Source organism: Crocodylus siamensis, chromosome 6 (assembly GCF_052110815.1).
Source record: "Crocodylus siamensis isolate JL-2025a chromosome 6, ASM5211081v1, whole genome shotgun sequence".
In the NCBI taxonomy this organism is placed as follows: domain Eukaryota; kingdom Metazoa; phylum Chordata; order Crocodylia; family Crocodylidae; genus Crocodylus; species Crocodylus siamensis.
Window position 1 is genome coordinate 3,356,536 of NC_143400.1, and position 13,868 is coordinate 3,370,403.

General features: G+C 63.6%; 2 protein-coding genes across 2 annotated transcripts in view; one reads left to right on the forward strand and one right to left on the reverse strand.

The window, feature by feature from the left end:
• Nucleotides 1-13,868, forward strand: part of TOP6BL (TOP6B like initiator of meiotic double strand breaks) — a 133,144-nt gene that overhangs the window by 11,186 nt on the left and 108,090 nt on the right. The window lies entirely within an intron of this gene.
• On the reverse strand, nt 274-13,759 carry ACTN3 (actinin alpha 3). The gene is made up of 21 exons (XM_090054949.1): nt 13,568-13,759; nt 9,717-9,831; nt 8,844-8,963; nt 8,320-8,406; nt 7,061-7,148; nt 6,659-6,737; nt 5,880-5,961; nt 5,671-5,756; nt 5,478-5,570; nt 5,136-5,366; nt 4,339-4,486; nt 4,091-4,241; nt 3,879-3,987; nt 3,575-3,715; nt 3,315-3,497; nt 2,821-2,955; nt 2,516-2,695; nt 2,232-2,378; nt 1,917-1,982; nt 1,081-1,239; nt 274-634 (listed from the first exon to the last, which is right to left on the reverse strand). Exons 1-21 carry the CDS (start codon nt 13,703-13,705, stop codon nt 476-478), a joined length of 2,697 nt encoding a protein of 898 aa, XP_089911075.1. The 5' UTR covers nt 13,706-13,759; the 3' UTR covers nt 274-475.

The following is a 13,868-nucleotide window of genomic DNA, read 5'->3' on the forward strand; positions in this document are numbered from 1 at the left end:
CCATGTGCTCAGCCTGCAACCCCACCTATCCACACACGATCAGGGCACCTACATGTATGCACACAGATTTGCATACACACACGTGCACACTTGGGCCATAGATGCCTATATCTTTGCACACAGTGTGCACACATCATGTCAACACCCATGTCTGAATGCATATGCAGAAATTCAGGAGCACACGTAAAACGCACGTTACACAGGCCCTCGTGTGTTTGCATGCACACATAGTGCACATGCCCGCCCCCAGGGCACGCAGAGGCAGCCGGGTGCTCTTGCGGGTGCACTGCCTTTATTAGCACGGGGCAGGGGCATGGCGCCAGCCTGCAGCCCTCCGGACACACACACACCCCCACCTCTCCACGCCCCGGCAGCTGGGCCCCTGCTGCAGCTGGAGGTCTCCTGGTGCAGGAAGGGGGGCAGAGGGGGTCCCCCGGAGCCGGAGGGGGAAGCACAGAGGCCCCCGTGCAGGGGTTTACAGGTCGCTCTCGCCATAGAGCGCGTTGGAGAAGGAGACGTAGTCGAGGGCCCCAGACACAGCGTCGGCCCCCACGTACTTCGTCATGCGGGTGATGCAGTACTCGGCCTGCTCTGGGGGCAGCTCACGCCGCAGCTCCTCCACTGTGATGTAGTTCTGGGGGGGGAGGGGGGCACAGTGGGGGTCACGGGGGGGCTGGGGGGACCCCTCTGGTCCCTCCTGGGGCATGGAGACCCCCCCCATGACCTCTCCCGGGCCGTGGAGACCCTGCCATGATCCCTCCTGCTGGGTCACAGGTCACAGGAACCCCCTCCCCAGTCACATGGGGCCGACTTGGGGGGCGGTCCCACCACCCCACAGCATGGGATGCTCATGGGAGGGAGCCAGAGCTCCCGTCTCCTAGCATACTTTGCAGCATTGGGACCCACAGCAGGCTGCTCGGTATGACAGCACCCCCACCACCCTTTTTCCAGTATTCCCTGCTGCAGGGGTTGCCTATCCCAGCATGCCTTGCAGTGTCACCCACCCCGTTGTCCAGCTGCACCCACGCCAGCATGCCTTGCGGCATCACCCTCCCCTCCCCTCAGGGCCCCAGGGCGGACCTTGTCGGAGGCGAGGATCTTGAAGGAGGCCATGACCTGTTCGGCTGTGTCGGTCTCAGCTGTCTCCCGGGTCATGAAGTCGATGAACGCCTGGAAGGTCACGACCCCCGTGTTGTTGGGGTCCACCAGCGTCATGATGCGGGCAAACTCCACCTCGCCCTGTGGGGAGACGGGTCAGCAGGGGGTATGGGGGGGTCAGCAGGCTGCACTGTGCTATAGGAGGGAGCCAGCAGGGGGTGCTCTGCCCCAACAGGCTCCAGTTACCCTTTGGAAGCTAAGCAGGGTCAGGGAAGGTCAGGGTTTGGATGGGAAGCCGGTGTAGTCCACTGATACCCCAGCACTAGGGGTATGAGTTGCTGCCCAGGCTCTGCTTGATTACCCCGTGGAAGCTAAGCAGGGTGCGGCTGCAGTACGTGGCCACAGCACAGGAGCACTAGGGGGGCCAGTGTCTGCCCAGGCTGGCTCTGCTTTACCCCTTGGAAACTAAGCAGGGGCAGGCATGGCCAGGGTGTGGATGGGAGCCCATGCGTGTATAGATATCAGGGGCAGGGGCAGTTATTTTAGGCGGAGGGCTGCTTACTGAGTTATGGCAAGTCGTTGAGGGCTGCATGAGAGACGCCCGGGGCAGATAAATATTAATTTTCTTAAATTTTTAGTGGCCTCGTGTGCGGGATAGAATGGCCTGCCGGGCCGCATTTTGCCCACCCCTGGTGTATATACTGATATCCCAGCCCCGTGCCCAGACTGCCCCTGAGAAGCTGGAGAGGGCCGGCAGGTGGAGGGGAGGCATCCCCGCATTACGGGGTGGGGGATGTGCTGAGGGGGGCGTCTCTCACCAGGTCGTAGCCCATGGAAATGAGGCAGGCACGGAAGTCATCAGGGTCCATCATCCCGTTCCGCTTCTGTAGGGAAGAGTCGGGTCAGGCTGGGGGTGCCACCCCCACGGTCCCTGTGCAACCTGGGAAGGGGGTGGCCAGCAGGGGGCTGGCTACCAGGCCAGGGCCCATCTCTCTGGCGGGGGCATCTGCCCCCCCCCCCCCCCATCACAGGGACCTGGGCAGCTGGTGGAAGCAGGACCAGAGGGCAAGGCTATGAAATTAGAGGCGTGTCTATGCAATTGGGGGGGTGGCCAGAGGGAGGGCGGGGCTGACCCGGTCGAAGTGGTTGAAGGAGGCCCGGAACTCGTTCATCTGCTCCTGGCTGATGCCCTTGGCGTCGCGCGTCAGGATCTGGTTCTCCACCTCGTTGATGGTCCGCGCGATCGTCGTGAGCAGCTGCTCCCAGCCCACCCGGATGTGCTGCGGGGAGTGTGTTGGGGGGGGGGGGGTCACGGCCTGACCTCTGACCCCTGGGACCCTCCAGTCCCCCCACACCCCTCCCTTCCAGCGTGTGGTCACCCCCAGCCTCCACCTCCCCTGGCCCCAGCCCGGCCCACCTCCATGGTGTAGCTGGTGTGCTTGTTGTCGAAGACCAGTGCCTCCTGGATGAGCTGGTGGTCGCCCTCCAGCTTGTCGATGTTGGTCTTGTAGTTGATGATGTTCTGCTCGTGCTGCTTCAGGTGGTTCATCTGGTCCTCCAGGGACCCGCTGATGTCTGCCGAGACGTGGCCGATCTCCTGGGGGCGCGGGGGGAGGTGTTGAGGGAACAGGAGCCCAGGCGGCAGGGCCGGGGGGGGCCCCCTGCTTTCACCCCCAGCCTCCCTCCCCTCCCAGCACGGGGAGCACCCAGGGGTCCGGGCACCTCCATCTTGGTCTGGATCCAGGGCCCGATGATGTTGGCCTGGGCAGCGAACTGGCGGCGGAGGCGCTCGTTGGCTTGCTGCCGCGCCAGCTCCTCCTGCAGCATCTGGTCGCGGTGCGGCACCAGCTGCTTCACCTGGGGGCGAGGCGGGGACGTGAGGGCGAGCAGACGCCCGCCCGGCTGCCGGACGGACAGCCGGGGCGCGCTGCGGCGGCCTGGGACAGGCCGGGGCGCGCTGGGCTGTGTCAGGGCATGCTCGTGGCGTGCTGGGCTGTGCCGTGGCGTGTTGGGCCATGCCGTGGTGGGCTAGGGTGTGTCGGTGTGTAGGGCTGCGGTGTGTCATGGCAGGGCGTGTTGGGCTGTGGCATGTCGGGCCACGCCGTGGGGTGCATCAGGGTGCGTCGGGCCGTGGGGTGTCATGTCAGGGCGTGCTGGGTTTTGCCTGTGGTGTGCTGGGCCGTGCCCGTGGCGTGTCGAGCTGTGCCGGGCCTCACCGTGTCCCACTTGGAGGCGATGTCGAGGTGGGACAGGGCGCTGTAGGGGTTGCCGGCGCTGAGCTTGATGCCGTACGTCTGCGCAATCTTCTGCACCTCAGCCTGGATACCAGCGATGGCCGCGCGCTCCTTGTCGGCCTCGGGCAGCGTCGCCTTGAACTGCTCGTGCGCCGTGATCAGGGTCTGGGGGGGGCGCAGGGTCACGGGGGGAACCAGGCGTCCGCGCTCCTGCCCGCCCGCCCCTCTCCTCGCACCCGCACCTGGATCTCCTCGATGCTGTGCACGATGAACATGTCCTGCAGGTCCTCGCTGGCGCCGTCCAGCCAGTTGTTGAAGGGGGCGGCACGCTTGGCGAACTCCAGGTACAGCTGGTCGATGGTCTCCAGCAGCTTTTCCACCCGCTGGGGGGGAACCAGGCTGGGGGTCAGTGGGGGGGCAGGCCCCAGACTCCCCAGGGGTCTCCCAGCCCACCCCTGCCCCCCAACCCCTCCCCAGATGCCACCCAGCCTCCAAGGGGCTCCCTTGCCCCTCCAGGACCCCCCCAACTCCTCTAGGACCCCCCACCTCGAGGGCATCGCGGCGCTTCTGGGTGAGGGTCCCCAGCGTGTCCCACTGGTCGCAGATGGCCTGACAGCGGGAGTTCACCGAGGCTGCATCATGGTAGTCCAGCTCGCTGCGGGGGGGCAGGGGTTAGAGTGGGGGGGCTGGACACCCCGGTTCCTCCAGCTCCAGGAGGGCGTGGGAGGGGGGGGGGCCGGTGCCTGCATCCCGCCTACTTCAGCTCCTGGGCGATGGCAGCGATCTGCTCCACGCGGTCCTGGTGAGCCGCCAGGTCGCTCTCGAAGGCCTCGTGGCGCCGCAGCAGGGCCCGCACCTCGTACAGCGACGCGGCCTCGTAGTCTCGCAGCGTGAGCGCCTCCTCCTTCCCTGGGGAGGGGGCGGGGTCACCGGGGCCCGGGCTCCCCCCAGCTCCGGGAGGCGAGGGGTTAGAGCGGGGACCCGGCCGCCTGGGTGCGCGGGGTACCTCTGGTCCAGGTCTCGTGCAGGGTGGCCTTCTGCTTGAACTTCTCGGCCAGGTGGTCGAGGCGCTCGAGGCGGCGGATCTCGGTGAGCAGCCACTCCTCATAGCCCTTCTCCACCTGCTCCAGCCCCTTCCAGGCGTTGGCGATGTCCTGCGGGCAGGGGGAGGGCTCAGCCCGGCCCTGCGCATCTCCCCCCACCCCCCCGTGCCCTCAGCCACGCTAGGGCCACGTGCGTCTCCCTGCCCTGGGGGCATGGCCAGAGGAGGGGCACGTGTGTCCCCACCCCAAGGCCTCGGCCACATGCATCTCCCCACCTGTGAACTTGGCCACGCCAGAGCCCCACGTCGACTTGCCTCATGCACTTGGCTACGCCAAGGCCACATGCATCGCCTCACCCATGAACTTGACCACATCAGACCCCACCTATCTCCCCCTGCTCATTAACTTGGCCACGCCAGGCCCCCATGCATCTCCCCAGCCATGAATGTGGCCATGCCAAGGCCATGTGTCCCTCCCCAGCCATGAACTTCACTTCTCCCCATCCTATGAACCTGGCCACATCAAGGCCCCATGTCTCTCCCCACCCGTGGATGTGGGCTCACCAAAGCTACAGGCATCCCCTGCCCACGTTTGTGGCCACACCAAGGCCCCATGTATCCCCCCAGCCATGAACTTGACCTCTCCAGGGTCCCACGTGTCTCCCCGTCCTCTGAATGTGGCCACGCCAGGGCCCCGCGTGTCCCCCCACCCATGAGCGTGGCCACGCCAGCGCCACACGTGGCCCCCGGCCAGGACTCACCGAGACCATCTTGCCCTCAGAGGGCATGAAGGCAGGGCGGTTGCTGAGGCGCAGCTTGGTCTGGAGCGTGTTGAAGTTGATCTCGAGCTGGCATTTCTCCTGCACCCGCGGGGGCTTGTGCACGCGGCGGTAGTCGCGGAAGTCCTCCAGCTTCCGGCGCATGGCGCTCATGCTCTTCTCGGCCACGCGGTTCTCCAGCCACGGGATGGTGCGGCGGATCCACTCCAGCAGCTGCGGTCGTGCGGGACAGGGAAACTGAGGTGCTGCTGGCGGCAGGGGGACCTTGGGGGCCCATCGTAACCCCCGAGCCCCCGCTCCCCTCCCAGGGCAGGGGGCACCCACCTCGCTGGCGAGCTTCTCGTACTCCTCCATCAGCTTCTCGTTCTCCTGGTTGACGGCCAGCACCTTGCAGATCCTGTTGGCCGCCGTCTCGGCCTGGAGCGGGGGAGACCCCCCCGTCAGGTCCAGCGTGGCGGCAGGACCCCCCTAGACCCCCCGACCAGGATCGGGGCCCCCTCCCCTGCCTTCAGGGTACCTGCTCGGCCCCGGCGAAGGCGTGGTAGAAGCAGGACACGTAGGTCATGATGGCCTTCTCGTCCGGCTTGGGCGTGTTGACGATGTCTGTGGGGGGCAGGTGGGTCAAGGGGGGGAGACCCCCCAGGCCTGACCCGCTCCCAGAGGACCCAGGTGTCCAGGCTCCCGGCCCCCAGCCCACACTGCCCTCCTCAGGCGTCCGGGCCCCACCTTCGGCGTCCAGCATCTTGGGGATGTCCAGGTATTTCTCAGCCACCTCGAAAGCCGTGTTGAGGTTCCCGATGGGATCGTCCTGGGGGGGTGAGATGGGGGCTGTTGGGGGGCTCCACTCCCATCGGCAGCCCATGGACCCAGCAAGGACCAGAGTCATGGGGGGGGCAGAAGTCACAAGGTTGGGGGCTCACGGGGCAGGTGCACAATACAGTATCGGGGTTGCTGCCAGGTGGGGGGCATGGGAGGGGTCAGAGGTCACAGGGAAGGGATGACAACAGGACAGGGTCAGGTGTTGCAAGGTTGGAGGCATCACGACGGGGAGGGGTTGGGCCGTGGAGTGGCTGGCATTGGGGGTCGGGTCACAGGGTGCTTTGCAACTCGGTGTGGGGGTCGCGGGGTGGGGTCAGAGGTCACTGAATGGGGTCGCAGCGCAGCGGCACACAGCTCACAAGGTTGGGGAGGGCCACAAAACTGGGAGGTCACAACAGGGGAGGGATCAGGACTGGCAAGGCAATGGGTGTTGGGGGTCACCAGACGGGGTTGCAGCTGGATGGGGAGGTCACAGGGGTCAGAGGTCACAGCGTGGGGTCAAGGTCACAGGGCAGGTTCATAGGGGTGTTGGGGGTCACTGAATGGGGTTGCAACTGGATGATGGGGAGGTCACAGGAAGTCAGAGGTCACGAGGTGGGGGGTCACAGCAGGGGGGTCACAGGGCTGGTTTGCAGCCATGGTTGAATGTGGGGCAGGGGCAGGGGCAGGGGTCATGGGGGTGGCACCTTTCTGAGCTTGGCGTAGTCGATGAGGTCGGGGCGATGGCGGTGGATGAGGGCGCACAGGGCCAGCCCGTCCTTCCAGCTGGGGGGAAGACATCCGTGAGCCCCACATGCACATTCACATGCACACGTGTGCGCACACACACAGCCCGGGGTCCAGCCCCTTCCTTCCCCCCCGCCATCACGCACACGTGTTTCTAGCCACGGGCTGTGCCAGGCTCAGACACACGTGTGCACCCCACGCACAATGCCACCTGCACCCCTGGCCTGGCACAGCCCATGCCCGTGTCATCACACGCACACCCTGAGCCCCTCTCCCTCCTCCCCAGCTCTTGGCCTTGCCCAGGTCCCGCAGCTCCCCACCACCAGCTGAGACCCCCCCAGACGTCCCTGGGCCCCCAGTACCTGATGTGGAAGTTCTGCACGTTGACGTTGCGGTACGGCGCCGTCTTGCGCTGGCACCACAGCAGCAGCCCCTCCTTGGCCGAGGTCTCTGGGGGGGGAAGTTGGGGGGTCAGACCGGGTGCAGGGGGTGGAGGCACATGGACCCACCTCCTTGGGCTGAGCAGGGGGAAGAGGAGGGGATTTGGGGGTTGCACATGCGTGTGCCTGTGTGTTGGACCAGGGACATGTGTGTGTCTTTGGGCCTGAGGGGTGCGTGTGTGTGCAGGCACAGGCGTACGTGGACATGTATGTGCACTGGCATAAAGGTTGGGGGTTCATGGGGTCACGGGCATGTGCATTGTGTGTGTGTGTCTGCGTGTGTGATTGCCCAACAGGTGTGTGTGCATGCCTATGCGGGTGTCTGCATGCATGTGTGCACACGTATGTCTGTGCATCAGCACAAAGGGGGGGTTGTGCTTGTGTCTGTGTGCTAGTGCCTGAGGTGCATGTGGATCCATATACATGTGTCTGCATACACCTGTGCATGTGTATGCGTGTGTTGGCACAAAGGGGGTTGTGGATGTATGCATTTGTGCTTTGTGTGTGCAATTGCCTAAGGGGGGGTGCCTATGCATGTATCTGCACACATGTGTAGATGTATGTTGCTGTGAGTTGGCACAAAGCGGGTTGTATTTGCCTGCACTTGTGCCAGTGTCTGTGCACTTGTGCCAGTGTCTGTGCACCTGACTGCCTGGGAGTGCACATGTGTGTGTATCTGTGTCTCTGCACACGTGTCTGCACACGTATATCTGTATGTGTTGGCACAAAGGGGGTTGTGTGTGTATGAGATAGTCTGGGAGTGCATGTGTGCATCTCTGCACGTGTCTGCGTATGTTTGCACAAGGCAGGACTGTGTGTACATTTATGCCTGTATGTGTGTGATTGCCTGTGGTGTGCAAGTGTGTGCTCATGCATGTTTCTGCACACATCTGTGCATGCATGCATGTGCCTGTATATGTTTACCCAGGGTGGGGGGGGGCGCACATTTACACCTGTGTTTGTGCACATGATTGCATGGGGGGCTGCATGTGTGCACATTTGTGTGTCCATATGTATTTGCACAGGGGGTTACATATGTGTGCCTGTGTCCGTGATGCCACACGTGTCTGTGTGCATGCGAGCACACTTGTGCCTGCATGTGTGTTAGCACGGGGGCCCATGCAAGTGCACACATGTCCACCGCGTGTGTGAGGGCACGCAGTCCACACGTGTGTGCTCACCCTCGACGGAGATGTCCTGGATGGCGAAGCGCAGGATGATCGTCCAGATCATGCCCAGGGTCATCTTCAGGTTCCCGTCCACGATCTCTGGGGGCGGACAGGATGGGATCAGAGCTGAAGGGGGGGGGCCCATGCCCCCCTAAACTGGACCCCCTAGGACCCTGCCCCCACCCCCCCGGGATCCAGCCCCCCCCAACCCCCAGGTCTGTTCCCCCAGCCTGGACCCCAGGGTGCTTGCCCCCCCACGCCCATCCCCAGGGTCTCCCCCCAAGTCTGACCCCCTGAGCCTGGACCCCAAGGATCCGCCCCTTCCCTTTGCCCCCCCACAAGTCTGCCCCCCCCCCCGCTTGGACCCTTGGGGCCCTGCCCTCCCCAGCCCCCAGGTCTGCCCCCCCCAGCCTGGACCCCAGGTCCTTGCTTCCCCCTGCTCCCACCCCCAGGGCCTGTCCCCCCCAGCCTGGACCCTTAGGACTCAGTCCCTTCCCTTTGCCCCCCCATGGTCCTGCCCCCATCCTGCTGCTCACCCTCGGCCCCGATGGAGACCAGCTTGACGCCCTTGCTGGAGATGAAGTCCAAGGCCTTGTTCACGTTGGCGATCTTATGGAACCGCATCTTTCCCTTGTCCGGTTTCGGCAGGCGCTCGCCTGCAGGGGCGGGGGGAGATGCCATGAGAGGGGGCACACGCGTGTGCAGGCACAGGGGAGAGGTGCTGCAAAGGGGGGCACACGCGTGTGCAGGCATGGGAAGCAGTGATGGGTTGGCCCACAACCACACCGACATATGGTAGGATGGGGTCAGTGACAGGGACACCCCTAAATGTGTGTGTGTGTGTGCAAACACATGCAAGAACCCACGTGCATGTGGACACAGTGCTGTATGTGCACATGTGACATAGACATGGAGACACCCCTAGGTGCACATACGAATACGCATGAAGACAGGGTTGTGTGCATGCACGCACACATGCATATGCATGAAGACACTGCTACAACCAAAAACCCTGAAGACATGGAAGTGCACACGGATGCACATGCATGTATATGCATCCAGATGCCATGTTGCATGTGCATACATGTAGGCATACGCATGTATTTGCATGCACCAAACATATACATGAATAAAGACAGTGCTATACACACATGTATGTACACACAGGTACACGCATGCAGATACCATGCTGCAGGCACACAGCCACATGCATGCATGCACACACGCACCTATGTGTGCACACATCTGCCTGCACAGCCACATGCTCAAGCACCCAGACACATGGTGTACGCGCACGCCTGCATGCACATCACCCTGCCCCACTCACACACGTCCAGGTGAGTAGAAGCCATGCAGGGGTCAGCCGTGTGCGTGTAGCTGCACACGCGTGTTGCATGGCCTGCACAGACCTGAGATGACTTCCAGCAGCAGCATGAGCTTGAGGCCATTGCGGAAGTCGTCCTCAATGTTCTCGATCTGGGTCCCTGCCTTGCGCAGGTGCGAGTTGCACCAGGCCGTGAACGTCTGCGGGGTGGGGGGGAGGGTCAGGCAGGGCCCATTCACTGGGGGCTCGCTGCTAGGACCCCCCCAGGCATCCAGGGCCCAGCACCACCAGCTCTCGCCCCACACAAGGCCCCAGTCTCCTCCCAGGGCTGAAGTCCCAGGCGTCCAGGCTCCCCAGGGGGCCTGAATGTGTCCACGCCCCAGGATTGCCTTTGCACACACGGGGGACAGGGGTGCACCATGTACATGCACACGCTACCTGTGTGGCTGTGTGCGCGCGCTGCCAGGTGCCCATGCAGAGCACTGTGTGTGCGTGTGTGCGTGCATCTCCCGCTGGCCCCAGGCCCAGGTCCTGACGCAGCCCCACAACAATGTCCCGACTCGGCAGATCCCGTCCTGTCCCCGTCCGTCCCTGCGTGCCAGGGGCTGGGACAGCTGCTATGGCCGCCCCCCCCCCCACACACACACACCTGCTGGGCCTCGGCGGGGCCTGGAGGGGTGACTCCATGCACGTGTGTGGCCGTGTGTGCCCACCACCCGGCCTGCAGCACATGTGTGATGGTGTGGGTGTCTGGCAGCATGTGATTGCATGCGTACGTGTGTGAGTGTGCATGCATGTGTGCACCTGTGTGTCTGCATGCCTGTCTGTCATGCCCAGGCGACTGCATATGGGTGTGTGACACTTTCAGTAGGGGGATTGTGCATCTTCGTGTGGATGTATGTGTGTGTGCATGCGGCCCTGCCCCCCGGCTCTCACGCCCTCAGCCCACCTCCCCCCCCAAGAGCTGGAGAGACCCCAGGTGTCTGGGCTCACGGCCCCCGTGCCCTGCCCCCAGGCCACGCTCCCCCAGATCCGGTGCTGGCGGCTGCCCAGGCCTGGCGCCCGCTGGCAGGGGCAGCGCCGGGAAAGCCTCGTTAGGGGCTTAAGGGGCTTTAGGGGTCACGACACCATCAGAGATGGGTCCCAGCCCTGCCCCCGCAGCCTGGCTGTTGTTCCCCCCCCCGCCCCCTCAGTCCCTGCTGTTGGGTCGGCGGGGGTTGTAGCCACCTGGGCCACTACAAAACGCCTCTCACAGCTCACCTGGGCACACACATGCCCCTCTCACACACACGTGTGGACACACACATGGTGTCACTGCCACCCTTGGCCCTGGCAGGTGCACACACATGCACACGCTCAGGGTTTATGTACCTATGTGCCAATGCGTGTCCCTTTGCCTGCACATGCACTTGTGTGCACACCCCCTCCTCCCCCCAGTGCCTGCACACTTGCCTGGGTGTGCATATACATGCTTATGCATGTACACATGCACTTACCCCCCCACACACACACTTTGTACACCCACCCACATACATGCCCATCCACACACACTTGTGCTCACACACCAATGTGCCACAAACTTTACATGCCCACATACATACTTGGGTACACATGTGTGTAAACCTACATGGACACACACACACACACATATGGGCTCACACACATATGCTTACAGACTTTGCATGTGCACATACACATACTTGAGCACAGACACGTGTGTGGACACATACCCTTGTGCACACATAGTTGTGTGTACACACATAGACACCCGCACCCCCTCATTGTGCTCACATATGTGTGCACACATACATGCATGAGCACCGCCCAGATGCACACCCCTGCTGCTCTCACTCGTGTGTACACATACACATGCATATACCTAGACCCACTCTTGCTCACATCTGTGTGTGTGTGTGTCTATGTGCCCATACACCCATTCACTCACACACACACACACACACACACACACACACACACTGTGCTGATCTCCTTGTGTGTGCACATACATCCATGCACCACCCCCCGGTGCTCATCACATGTGTGTATCCATGCGCCTACACCCATGCGCGCGTGTGCACACACACACACACACACACAGAGGACATATACATTTGGGTATGTGTGTGTGAATGTCCTGACACATCCAAATACAGAGCGGGGGCTGTGCACATGTATAAACACACATACACACACAGAGGTACACCCATGTTCTCACCCATGTGTGTGTGGATCCATGCACACACACAGGCACACACGTGTGCCTGCACCCCCCCACTCCTCTACCCGCCCCCCCCGCCCCCAGCCCTGCGGGGGCCGAAATACCCCATGAGCTCAGCGCCTGGCACTGGTTTTTAGCTGCGGCCTTACAAGGGCAGTGCCGGGACCGCGGCCGGCGCCACCCGATCCCCCGAACCCGCGAGTCAGCAGGAACCGCGGCCCCCCCTCCCCGTCCGTCCGTCTGTCCAAGGGCTGTGAGTCTCCGCCCTGGCACCGAGGTCCTGGGGGGTCCCTGGGCCAGGCCGGGATTCCCCCCGGGTCGGTCTGGAGTCACCCCGATCGCAGCGTGGGCACTGTGGGGCACAGGCTGACATGGGACGCCACAGCGGGGCATGGGCACGCGGGCCTGCCTGAGCACACGCACAGCACACAGACAGGCCCAGCCACAGGCGTGTGCATGTCCTGATACACTGCATCACAGGCGTGTGGACACACACACACACACACACACACACACACACAAAGCAGATAGCTTTGGTTATGTGTGTGTGCATTTCCTCATGCACCACATGGGGGTGTGCATATGTACACACACACACACACACACACACACACACACACACACACACACACGGAGTTGTGCACATGCCCCAGCAGGCCGTAATTGCCCACGCATACAGCACAGACACACCCAGAACCCAGGCGCTCCTGGGGCGCGTGCACACACACGTGCACACACACGCACGCGTGCACCCCAGCACCATACCCGGCTCTTGTCCAGCCCATGTGAAGGACACGCCGCACCACGTCTCCTTCCTGGGGTCTCCCACTCCCCCGCTGAGCATCTGACCCCCCCAACACCGCGGGGACGCCGGACACCCAGGGCTCTCCCGCGCTGGGAGAGGAGCAGGGCCCGAGGGGTGAGAGTGCGGTGATGGGGGCCCCCAGCCCCGGTGCCGCTACCCTGGGAGGGGTCCCTGGGCCAGGCCGCAGCCAGGTCAGGATGCCCGCAGGGTCAATCTGGAGTCACTCCCAGTCCCCTGGGGCCTGAGCTGGAAATCCGCCCTTGCTAGAGGTAATCCAGCGTTGCTCCTGCTTGCACTGGGGCTGGATCTCAGCTCACTCCAGTGTCAATCCAGAGTCACTTCCAATTGCATAGGGGCCGGATCTCAACTCACTCCTGATTCAATCCAGAGCCACTCCCAACTGGACCAGAGTCAATCCTGATTGAATCAGAGCTGGAGCTCAGCTCACTCCTGACCTCAGCGCCCACCCTAGGCAGTCTGGAGTCACTCCCCATTGCACTGGGGCTGCCCGGCTTGGGCAGGGAGAGGCCCCGGCATCCGGCACTGGGTATATTTAGCCTGCGGGCCCCCGCATGCCAGGCATACCAACACCACGCCGGGGACACGCTCCCCCGGCCCCCGCCCTGTCCCCGGAGGAGGAGGAGGAGGAGGTATCACTTACCCCCAGCAGCAGCTGCCTCTTGCCTGGATCACCTTCCCCTTCCCCTGCCGCCCAGGTTATCAGTGCCCCCTGAGCCCCCAGGCAGAGCTGGGGGGCCCTGACCATACCCTCCCAGCAGACATGGGGGATCCCCCCAGCCCCAGCAGAGATGGAGGACCCCAGGCTCCCCCCCCACTCCCCTTGCAAAGGAGGGGTCTCCCAGAGCCCCCCGGCAGGGAGGGGGGTCCCCCCAGAGCCCCCCAGGCCGTGCACCTTGCGCTGCTGCTTCTCCCAGGCGGGGTCGAGCAGCAGGTCGCGGTCCCAGTCGTCCTCCTGGGCCATGTACTCCCCCGTGGTGGTGACCACATAGGAGTGGTTGTACTGGATGTGGGTCTCCACCTGCGTGCCCATGGCGGCCCCCCCTTGCTCGCTGCCTCAGACCCCAGCCCCAACGCGCCGCCCGGCCCCGAGACATGGCGCTAGGGGGGCACCCACCTTATATAGGGCCCAGGGGCAAGGGGAGGGGGCGGGCGGCCCGGCTCCAGCCAGGGACAGGTGGCGCCGGGGTCCCCCC

Excerpts from the sequence above, each read along its gene's own strand:
- ACTN3 (XM_090054949.1), bottom strand. The coding sequence starts at position 13,705 with ATGGGCACGCAGGTGGAGACCCACATCCAGTACAACCACTCCTATGTG. Across the intron at positions 5,757-5,879 it reads CAAGATGCTGGACGCCGAAG|ACATCGTCAACACGCCCAAG; the intron begins GTGGGGCCCGGA and ends TGCCCCCCACAG. Across the intron at positions 1,983-2,231 it reads CCTTCAACCACTTCGACCGG|AAGCGGAACGGGATGATGGA; the intron begins GTCAGCCCCGCC and ends TCTTCCCTACAG.